General features: G+C 44.0%; 1 protein-coding gene across 1 annotated transcript in view; it reads right to left on the reverse strand.

Moving 5' to 3' along the window:
- AKIRIN1 (akirin 1) overlaps positions 1–10,413 on the reverse strand; it is a 216,174-nt gene extending 205,761 nt beyond the window's left edge. Inside the window, exon 1 of the mRNA XM_069622678.1 lies at positions 9,970–10,413. Coding sequence (XP_069478779.1) covers positions 9,970–10,189 — 220 coding nt within the window. The 5' untranslated portion in view covers positions 10,190–10,413. The remainder of the gene's footprint in view (positions 1–9,969) is intronic.
- Between the last annotated feature and the right edge of the window lie 1,737 nt (positions 10,414–12,150).

Below are 12,150 nucleotides of genomic sequence, written 5' to 3' on the forward strand. Positions count from 1 at the left end.
GTTAGATTTGTTGCATAGTAGCATAGAAACACCTCATTGGGCAGAAGGGAGAAAGAAAAAGCAATATCCATCACAGTAAAATGTGGCAGAAGAGAATATGTGGCAGTAAAGAGAAAGTAATATGAATCCAGTAACAAAAGTGACAGTTATGAAGTAGCAAAGGAAGGTAAAGACAAACGAGTTAGCATCAAGATGCGAGAACTGACATATGAAATGTAAAAGAAAAGGGAAAGTAATCTTAAGAGAATGCAGTAAGGGAAGACTGGTAAAGCAGCCAGGCAAGAGACTGAGGATTCAGAAACAATCAGCAAAAGAGTACAAGTCAAAGCAACAGCTAAGGGGGGCGAGGGGCAGGTCATGCCACCTCATGAGGGTCGACTTCAACATCTACTTATATACTTCCATTGCCATGAATACCAATTTCGTTCCTTGTTTTTTCTTTTCAATATCCATGCCTAGATAATATGCAATGGCATTTGTAGGTGAATAACGATTTAATGCGCCTCAAAATGTGCACTACGCATTTCGGTGATTAAGAAGGGTTGGTAGAGTTCATTTAAATAATTAGGGGGTAGGGTGGTGCGGGAGCTGACCATGTCTGGCTAGTACAATTAGACTATAATGTTTTATCCCTGGATAAGATTTGTATGAGAAACACGCAACCACAGTGCGAAAACAGAATATGTATACATACATTTATTCAAGTTTGTGTGTGTTATGTTCTTCAATTTACATGCATACTATTTGCATTGTGCAGGGGGAGCAGATTCAAATGGGCAGGCATAAAAGCCCAATTCCTGTGATAGAAAAGAAAGTTAAATGGATGTTTGCAGCAACTGCTCTAGCCAACCCAATTAACTCGTTAATTGTAAATCTAGTTTTGGCAAAACCACCAAGGAACCACCTTAACCCTTTAAGTGCCATTGTTGTCCCCCCCCCCCCCAGTGCCACAGGTTTTTTTTAAAAATCGCGGTAAACACCGCAAAACCCGCCCAACATTTCCCCCGTCATTAACCCCTTAAGTGCCACGGACGAGCCGGCTCGTCGGTGGCAACCTGGAGCGGTTTTTACCGACGAGCCGGCTCGTCGGTGGCACTTAAGAGGTTAATAGGATTAAGAGCGTTTGATCAAATTGACATGCATAATATCCCTCTCCACTTGGTGCTTACATTTAGCCTGACCAGTGGCAAACTACAAATAACCTGTCTCACTCGGCATGCTGCAACACCAACAGATTACCTGCAGCTATGTTTTGCACCAAGGTTACTGTCGATTAGATATCATGGCAACTCAATTACGCTGGATGTCCCTTTTAAGTAAGCAGCAAATTCAGTTTTGGTTTTTCATTCTTTGGAGGTCAGCCTTTTGAAATAAACGAATGCAGGCTTTGATTTAGTTTACTGCACAAACTTGAAAAATTATTCAATGGGACTTTAAGAGCATTAGCTTTCGAGGTCCTATAGACCTTATTGATGCAATGCACGTTCAGCTTCCATGCCCACCCAAACGATTTAGACTGCAGAAAATCTATTAGTGCACAAGAAAGAACATGCGCAGCTGTATTGGGGTGGCACATGCAAAGTGGGAATAAAATCGTGTTTTGTAGCAATTAGGGAATGGCCCTGGCAGAGGGTAAGAGTGATTTAAGTACAGTAGTTAAAATATAGCGAGAAATACTGAAGCACCGGCATATATGAAGTGAGGCCTAGTATGTTGCAGACCCTGGTCAAAGTAGCTGCGTAGTCGAATCAACTCCCCATCCCTCGCCCCAGCAGGGAAACCCAACATGGAGGCTTTGAGGCCTGATAGATAACGATTGTATTTGTTGTAGGCCTACAAAACCAGAAAGGAATGTGAATGGCTGAGCATAGGCAGGGCAGCACCCATCCCGAAGGACAAGCTCATGAGAGCCAGGGTAAAGGTCTTGAGCTGCCAAAAGGCCCAGCCTAGACTTAGAGCATTTAGCACCCGCCAGAATGATGGCCATCCCATTTGAACTGTCAGATGCCCATAAGCAGTACACTCAAGCGTCAGGGAGCGGCAGCCAATATGGGGGAGCCAGGAGTGAAGCCATCCTGTGATTTCTAATATGGGGAGCAAGAGGTGATGCCAACAAATTGAGTCCCACAACAGGGAGGCATTTTTGGGGGGGGCGCCTGCATTGCTGGGATCAAGAGAAGCACTCCTTCTAGAGGGCCTGGTATCTACTGAGCTCATGTTAACCACCACGTGTGCAACATGTGACGGCCCATGGTGAGGGTGCCATTCTAAGAGGACCGCCAATCGGGAACCCAAGGGGACGGAGTCAGAGACCACTTGTTAGGGAGCAGGGGCAGATTAGAATGTGTCCAATCGGCCGAGGGACCTGGTAATATGTATACAAGTGGTAGCCAATCAGGGTTTGGGGGGGGGGCGAAAATTATACGTCATGAGCAGCAGTGGTTTGCCTTATAACGGGGTGTCTGCTTGAACTAACCGAGAGCTCCGTGGAAGTTGGGTTCTATGAGACCCTCTCACTTTTTATCCATACAAAAATGTTTTCCCTGCAAAGAGGTCCACCAAGCATTTTTCCTTGGAGAATGTTTTTTTCTTTGTCTGGCCGTCTGCTTTACAATATGCTGCAGTGAAAAAGGAGACACATAAGCATATACTGGACAGTTCATTGAGATGGAGAAAACATTCAGTTTGCAAGTTGTTGGGTGAAGGTATAGTATGCATGCAATGTAGGGTTGGATGGTTGTCTCATCTAGAAGTACCTATACAACTGGAAGAAGGGCACAGAATTCATGGAAACATGTCTCACCTGTTAGATGAATTTTAAGAAAACAAACCATGTTTGTACGTTAACTGTTCAATGTTTTATCTTAAATGTAGTCACAGACAGTGTTAGGTTGGCCCCAGTAATTTCCTAAAATATATGTTTTTAGAAACACATGGGAAGAAAAATAGGCAACTATATATATGTAGAAAAATGTCTTGATGGAAATAAAGGGGAAAGAAAATGTGAATAATCCATGTTTTACCATACATTATTCAGATAAGTAATATAACCCCCCCACCCAGCAAACAAAACTCCGAACAAGTAATGCAATACCACCAGCCCCTACTACCATTTTAATCTCACATCTACTTTAATTACAACAATGTACAAATACACAAGAGTGCCAAAAAACAGACTCATTTTGGCTACGTTCTTCATTCAACTCAGTGGTCTTCAACTAGGTGTCCAAAGAATGTCTGACAGGGTGTGGGGGGTGCAAATATCTGAAGTACAGGCTTACAGTGACTTTTTTAAAAGAATAAAAAAACATGTATTGCTTGTGCCTAGAAATATTTTTACGGTGGGGGGGCTATAGGAGGGTTTAAGACTCAGAATAACAATTTGAAGACTGATTTTCCTTTTCCAATAATGAAGGCACAATCAATGGAATGCCAATTTTGTTTTGCAGGTCAATCATCTTCTCTCAATGCGTTCAAACTTCGTGTGAACATGCACAAACCAAAATCAGGCCACTTTATTCAATTTCAACAGAAACCATACATTTTAGCGGGCCTCAAAAGTTGCCCTTGCTACTGGCCTGTTGCAATTGAATCTTGTCGAGTAAGAAATGGTGTTCCATGTGTAAGTGGAGAACTGAGGAGTTCAGTAACTTGTCAGGCTAGTAGCCCGCAACTTGAGATTTTGAGACCCAATTTTTGAATTAAAAAAAATGGGCATCTTCAAGACCCAAAAGCTTAGCCTCTTAATCGACTGTTAGGACCATCTCCATCAAAGTCCTTTTAATTACCATATGGAAGAATTTTCAACAGGGAACATTACGTCCTCCATGGTCATCTATTGATGCCATGCTCAGTTTGCCATAGGCTAGAGCACAATATCAATCCTGCATGGAACTTAAAATCTACCAGTCCTTCATGACAGCTAGCAGCAAGAACGAGTTGCATTTTCCAGTTTAAAACTGTGTTTTGCAGCCTGCATATATTTTTGGATGTCCATAAAATAACGAATGTCTGCATTTTGTTGCCACCTTTAACTGTAGCGCAGGTATTTAACATGTCTGCTTCGATGACATCCTCCTGAAACGGACTGCTGGCGAACAGGGACTCCCCAACTTCCACAGACGTTTTAATGAAGTCGTCTCAACAATCAAACTTTCCTACTCTCCTGAAAAAGTACATTTCCTCGACTCAATTTTTCTTATTTCCTACTGTGTACAACAACTTAGCCCCTAGGCTACAACTTACACAGTAGGAAATAAGAATGTTCAAGGATCTGTATAACTTGAGTGTGTGTGGTGAAATCAACCACTTTTAAAACATTGTATATTTTTTATATGGTGTAATGCATTTTTTAGAAAAATGTTTTTTGATACTTGTGCTGTTTAGCAAATGAATTAAAATATGATCTTTTAATATTGGATACATGTCATTCATTAGACTGATACAGCCTTTATTTGGCTAAATAAACTGTGTGACCAGGTTTCAGATTGCTGAGGGTAACATGTGTTAAAGAAATATGTATACGTCCCTTCTTTGGATTAAAGAGACATTTTTGTACGATCCCATTTTTTCCAAAGCCATTCAACTGCCACTGCACCAGCCAATGAATTTTTGTCAAACTCCATCCAACCCAGCCCCATCTGCCAAAAGCTTTCCAGAAACTGGTCATGTCCCTAGTCAAACCCCACCCTTTCCTCGCGATTGGGATGCAACACAATCCTGAAATGGATTTAGCACAAAGACCACACTTGGCTCTGCAGGTCATAGGCCTAACAAACTGGCTATTTATCCTCCTGTTCAGACTTCTAGAGGCACAAGCCTGATATTTTGGTGATTGTGCTACCACTGATCTTGTAAAAGGGACTGGCCTGACATACCGAGCTTCAACTGGACTGCACATACAATGACCGACACCCAACCAACACCTCCTGAGAGCACACCAACAAGGTAGACTGCTTTATTTCTTTTCCCTCTACTCTGACCCTTGCCCCACGTACCATTGTACCCAGGCACTCAGTGTACTATTTAGGCCTCAGAGATTGCAATGTGTGGGGGAGTTGAACATCCACATGCCTTTCTGAGCAAAGCTACAAAATCAGGTACAGATAACGGGTTATCTGCAGGAGGGGTTAGGTAAGTTACGTTTTTCAAATGCTACATTTAATCTCTGCCTAAGGAAGTGGAGATATTCCACGAATGCTTGCAAATAAGCAAAATTAATGATTGTTAGCCTAAGGTATCGACTTGTTTTCTTCTGGATCAACATTCTATTCAGATACGTCAGATCCAACCATTTATTTATGACTCCAGCACTGCTACTATAGCCAGGGCTAGGCGCAACCTTGACTAGAACAACGCATTACTTACTGATGCTCCGTCATACGAGGTTGCATGGCTTCAATTGATACAGAAAGTGGCCACTATGATTGTAACCAACATGCCTGGAAGATCACATCACTTCGAAGCCTGCACTGGTTACAAGCTGTCCAAAGAGTACAATTCAAAACAAAATAAATGTATGGGGATGCTCCCTCATACCGTAAAACTAGTTTACAATCTTACAAACCATTTTGTTGAAGCACTCAACTGCTCCTAACAAATAAACTCTCCAAGCGTAGCCGTGCTGGTAGCAGACCCCTCCAAACCTCAGCCTCAGGTTGGTGGAATATTCAACCACAGTGATTGTGCTTCGACTCCAATTTTGACTGCGTTAATTAAAAAAAAAAAACTGCTGCCTTTAATAAAAAAACTGAAAACATCTCTTCAAAGAACACTGCTCATTCTCTTGGCCCATTGTGGTCCGACTCCTGGGTAATTGACTGCTATTTCCTTATTGTAACGTCTTATATGCAAAAGTGCTTCACAAATAAACAAAAATAAAGAGTTGATGCGAGAGAAAGGTGGGTGTGTGGCTAGCTAAAGTCCATAATAAATAGATGGCAAATGTCAGGTAAACTAAAAGAGATAGTAAGTCGGCAGATGAGACACCATGGGCGAGGGGATAGTGACATTGAGAAGTGCCCACTATTGGCAAGTGTGAACGTGGCCTTGAAAAACAGATCCTCTAGTAAGATTTACAAATCTTACTTTGTTGCAGACTGTGGTGTTAAATGAAAAGCATATCTACAAGACAATTGGCACCTCATTTCAATCATAGGTTCATTGCTTTGTTTGTGCATTTATAAAGCGCTACGAACCCTCAGGTTGGTGAGCGCTGCTTATTTCCTACAGTGCGTGGTGCTCATTTATCGAGCTCGGAAGGATGAAAGGCTGAGTTTGGCCCCGATGGGATTCGGACCTGCATCAGCAGGCTCTGCACGGATGTCAAAGCGAGCACTCTACTCGCTGTGCTATCTGATCGGTAGTTTTGAATGATGTTCACTATGTAGGGCTCTGCAGAGACCCTTTACCAAATAAATGGAATCAAAGTTTTTCCCAGGAAGGTAAATGCTTTACCCTTAGTTACACTGTGCACAACAAGTACTCTTTAAGGTTGTTAGCCTTATAACATTTCTGAAAAGTTAAAAATAAGATCTCACTTTAATCTGCCAATGCCTCTAATACTTTCTAGTTCTCACTAGGTTGGCGACTCAAAATTGTCGGTTTGCAGCATCACTGTCCCATTTTTAAGCAAGGTTTAAACTTTTTTTTATCTAAACAACTTTTTATAGCGATTTCATATAATTCCATAGGACTACATGAAACATGTTCCTGGCTTAGCGGAATTCACCATATCTAATAGTTCTGATAATGAGCTTGATGGTGCTCCTTGCACAAATAATGGTATATGTAGTCCCTTCTCAAAATACAGCTCTAATAAATCACCTTCAGTTATTAGCCTTTATTGCAATAGTGGCATCACTGTGCACAAGTGAATTTATAATTTACTAGCTTAATATAATATAGCAGGATATGATGTGACTTCTCCATAAATCCACGCTTGCATTGTCCCAGTACCCGATTGGGAATTTAGCAAATACAAAAACAAATCCAAAATACAGAAATAAAACCATAAAAACTACCATTTGATTGGCTACAAAAACGTTACCGCGGGTGTAACTTGCAATATGAGCGACAGCATAAATTAGCTTGAAGACCTCCAATACAAATATGTGTTTTGAAGAGTTCATTTCATACGGGTGTAGAGTGTACAAAAGCAAATTAGCACCCATCTTGATCCTAAGGGCAGTGCACCCATCAGCGGGCTGTGAGGATTGTTCTAGATGGGCCCAAAGGTTTGCTCCTTTTACGCACCTTGGGAAAAATAATCTGGCAGCCACCCCGTCCTGTGGGTAGCAAGCTCTCTGGGGAATGCAATGGGCTTAGGAGCTCCCATTTACAGGCCTTGGGAGAGGAGTTGTGCCCTTCTGCATGGGGACTTGCCTGGTGTTTACAGAAGGATCCAAGCACGTCAGCATCCAGAAGCCCAGCATCAGAGCACCAATGAACATAAAGATGATTAGGTGAAAGTACTGGGCTACCCCTTTGCCTCTGCACTCCGGTGCCCCACAGACAAAGTGATCAAGGCCTCTCTGCTACGAGCCCGTTGATGGCATTTGCACTAAAAAATCTATAGGCTACGCAAAGCGTTCAGCAGCTTTGAGGATGTGACACCCAGCTCACGTCTCCTTACAAACAGGATCACTACAACTTCAAGATTCAATGACTGCTGCGATTCAACCACTGAATCCAATGGCAGGCAGTTTGCCCACAATCTGCAGAACATAAAGAGTGCACATCTAGAACAGGAACGTTCTACAATAGCTGCTATTTTCTTCATCTCAAAGATGACCCATTTTCTAATACTTTGAAGGATAAGCAGAGGAAAACAAGCACTTGTGTTAATCCCCCTGTAAGGGCAACTCACGCACATGTCAAATGTGCCTGTTGCACACATCGAACATTAAAGATTAACTTACAGCGATCATTCATTATAAATAATAATTTAGCATTCATATAGTGCTACGAACCCTCAGGTATCTGAGCGCACCCATTACCCACGGTGTGTGGTGCTCATTTATCGACCTCGGAAGGATGAAAGGCTAGTTGGCCCTGCCGGGCTTCGAACCCTGCGTCAGCAGGCTCTGCACAGATCTCAAAGCAAGCGCTCTACTCGCTGTGCTATTGGACCGGTATGTCGTATGTTACACACGATGTGTGGAGGGTGTATATGTGCCACTCAGGCAACTTTTGTGTGTGTGTGTGTGTGTATATATATATATATATATATATTGCTTTGAGAACTTACTAACCCCGCGTTCTAGGTCTCCGCAGTGGACACATTCAGGCGTTTGACCGTGAGCAGATGAACTGCTTCATACGGAGGAAGGACCCTAGATGATGAAGAAGGCAGCAAAAATAAAAGTAACTAATACACAGACTAAATTCGTTTGATGATCGAGGGCCACAAAGACTAACGCTGTAGGGGCTGGTTAGGTAATTTGTGTATGCTCTGACATTGTGGGAACACATCACAGGGTTAGAAAGACGGTCGAGGTACCATAGGATGTTAGAACAGCCCTCCAATCACGTTATAACTCGGACTTCTATTGCACATCACCAAAGCAGCTCTGAAAAACTGGCTAAAAATTAGGTAGCGTACGATTGAAATGGCAAACATTTTGAAAAAAACAAACATCTTTTAGTGACGAAAGAAAGGGAAATCATTTACTGATAACCGTGTAGGATAGCAGGATTTTAAAGATTTTAACTAGGATCACCAACGACCCAACGGTTCTTTTTCTGAACATGCGTGTCAAAACTATAAAAATATTTGTTCAGATTCGTACAAAACAAAGCTCGACAGGGATAGTAGCTTGCATGCTATACACGTTTGCACCACTGTCGAACTCACGGACCTACTCAATTAAAAAAAAAGAGTATTGGAAATGTTTACCACTCCACTCGCAGGAGACCAAAAAGCGCAATCAGCATGGATCTGCATATAGGGAGGGGCATAGAAGCACCAGCGATGCAATACAAAACCAATGGAAAACCCATCACAATATCTTAAAAAAATAATAAAGGGTGCTCCTTTCAACTGCACTTAAGTATCAAATAGGTTGGATACAACAAAATGACACGATTTAAGAGGGATGCATTTTGGAAGGAAGACGCGTACTGCGGTTGGACGAACAATTACTACCCCTTGTGTCAGCTGAGAAATGGTAGGAAGAACCCAGAAGCATAGCGCCAGCAGCTCTAGATTTAACTGGGCGGGCACAATCGGCTGCCTCGGAAAATGTGACCGGGCGAGTGCGGTATTATTGTGCAGAAGCATTTCTTGTGTACATACCATATGGCGTGCATATATGGGCTGGCAACAGATAGTTGCTGCATCACAGCGCTAAACGTATGAAACCACTCATGAAACGAAATGATTAAAAGACTGAACCCGCATCATTCAGCGAAACAGTGCCCAGCGTCTAGACCAGTGGTTTAACAGCTGTCATGGAGCGATGCCTACCAGAACGAGAAAACGTGCTGGATGTCGAGGAAACGCCACCTCTTCTGTTAATAAATGCACGTTCTGCGCTGCATATGGCTGACGGGGACATGCTTGAGTGTACCACCTGTGCAGCATCTCACTGGGGCGAACAGAACACCCCATAATAGGGCGTCATCCCTTGGCATTTGGATAGATAGCTCTCAAACCCCAATAACTAACCCCAATCACATGTTCCAGTTCAACGGTGCCCCCTGCCCAAAATAATCCAGTGGGGGAGGTCCTCCAACTAATTTCCAAAATAATTTGCTTTTAGAGCGAATGGACATCCACAAAACGGGTCCCATCAAAGGTCTCTCTATAGGATAAGCGGTGCACCCCTTATTCCAACTGCAGCCCCCTGAAGGCAGAAGGTCCCCCCCTCCCTCAATGACAGCATGTAGCAGTCCCACCCACCAGCATTCCAGCTGGATACCCCCAAAACCCAAAGGACTCCGCTGTGTCAACAGGGCGTGAGAGGTTACCTGGTGTGAGCCGCAGTTCCCCACCAAAGGGCGCGGTTTGGGGCGTCCCCGGAGTGGCTTGAGCCGAGCTTTCCCCTGGCCGAAGACCGCACCTTTGCGGAGACGGTGTGCCCGGAGAGCCGGGAAGCGGGGCGCACCTCCTTCGCTTCGGGGACTGGGACTGCGAGCCGAGCAGGGCCTCGAACTCCATGGGCCGCTTAAGGGTGGCGCCGCACGCCATGTCTGTCGCCGCGTGCGCCGAGAGCCTGGTGGGGGGGCCGGGAAAGGAGGGGAGAGCGCGAGCCGGTGAAGCAGCCGCGACCTTAAGCCCACCCGCCCCGATCAGCACTTTCGCTTTGACGAAGAAACAGCAATGGCGTCTCTAGCCCGGGCAGCCGGCCAACCGCCTCTAATTGTGATGTCACAGCAGGGCTCGCCCACCATTGGCCAGCGGGGACGCCCAGAAAGCTACATCCGGGCCCTTCTCTGGGAACATGAGGAAAAGCCCGTCTCGCGGCAGCGCTCCGCTGTCTTCAGTCAGAGCAGCGCTTCAGTCACGGGATTCGGTTCACGAGGCAGAGTCTCTCTCTCTCGGCTTGACATCTGCAGCTTACGGAAACGTGCTGTTACCGTAAAGCGTTTAGTGACCATTGATTGTCATGCTCATTTGACCCCCTCTGTTTTTCTTTTACTCGGAAAATGCGTTCCTTTAAACACTCCACAGCAAATGTGTAAATAAATTATAATGCAATAAGTTATAGATAATTATTTTTACAATCTGTAATTTCAGGGCAGAAAGAGAACCTTTTCAGATGGTTTCAACAGTTCAAAATCAACTGAATTTTTTGTTTCTTGATCGTGGAATCTACTATATTTTCGTTAAAATATACCCTCAAAGATGGCTGACCTGTCAACAATGGTAAGCGAAGCCTCTTTTAGCTGGTAGTAGAATCGTGATAGCCTTTCCTTTTTGTCTCCAAAAGCTGTGCCCAATGTTTCAGCTGGTGGGTGTTTGTGCCAGAAAATAAAGCACTGGGTGTCCTGTGAAAGCAGAAGTGAATATAGGAGAGTCCAGAACAAAAGCAGTTTGCCGAATTGGATTCTGCCCTGCAGAAATACAAGGATGGGTAGAGGTTAAAATACCCACTCAACCATTACACTGCTACAAAGCAAGAGCCAACACAATCATTAAGGTAGAAAAGGCACAGTTAAGAGATCCAGTTCCTTCACCAAGGCAAGGCTATACTTTCAAGAGGGATGTGAATGTGGTTCAATAGCAACCCAAACAAACGGTGAAGTAAAAGAGTCTAAAATAAAGGAATGTAGATTCAAGGTTCTATCAAAATATGTATACTTGAACACACCATGTACAATAATACCTAACTTAACCCTACCTCTCAACTCACACGCTTTTGACTGACGTCACCCGCCACTTAGGCAGCTCTCACCCACCAAGCTCCCTACACGCCCATAGGAATCAATAGGCTTTCACCCTCCAAATGCAAAATCAGGTGTTTTCATCCCCCAGGGACGTTGAAAGGTTGAGAGCTATGACTTAACACTACACAAAACATAGCTCTCAACCTTTTGTGGCCCCTGGGCGGGTGAAAAAAGGGGATTTTGTTTTGGGGCGGGTGCAAGTCAATTGACTTATATGGGCATGAAAGGGGCTTGGCAGGTGAGAGAGCTGCTTACATGGTGGGTGAAGCCCGCCAAAAGTGTGTGAGTTGAGCAGCATGGCAAAACCCACCCGTGAGGAAAGAATACAGAATAGGCAAAGATAGCTAGATGCAGCATTCTTACATAATGAATGGGGGCCGTAGGGTAAGGCAAGCAATAACCATAATGTTCTTTAAAAGTATATGTTCTTGGGTGCAGAAGGGATAACATGACATAACCCATCTCTGGGGCCCGAAACATGGACCAAGTGGGACAGTTAGCAGTCAATAGTATCTTTGAGCAGTTCTTAGTGGTCTGGCAATGTCAAATCAGACTTCTTGGTGCTGCGTCAGTAATTCAAAGATCGGGAGAGTGCAAAGGGCAACACTGCAGGGTCCTGGCGGTCCGAATGTGTTAGGCAGTCCTTGAAAACACACCCAATAAGTTCAAAGGCAAAAATATGAGGATTCAGGGTCCAATGGCTCCCAGGGTGCTGTGAGTCTCAATCCAGGGACAAGATGAGTCCTTTTCTCATGCTCCCAA

Source organism: Ambystoma mexicanum, chromosome 11, assembly GCF_040938575.1.
Source record: "Ambystoma mexicanum isolate Mex_15411 chromosome 11, UKY_AmexF1_1, whole genome shotgun sequence".
Classification (NCBI taxonomy): domain Eukaryota; kingdom Metazoa; phylum Chordata; class Amphibia; order Caudata; family Ambystomatidae; genus Ambystoma; species Ambystoma mexicanum.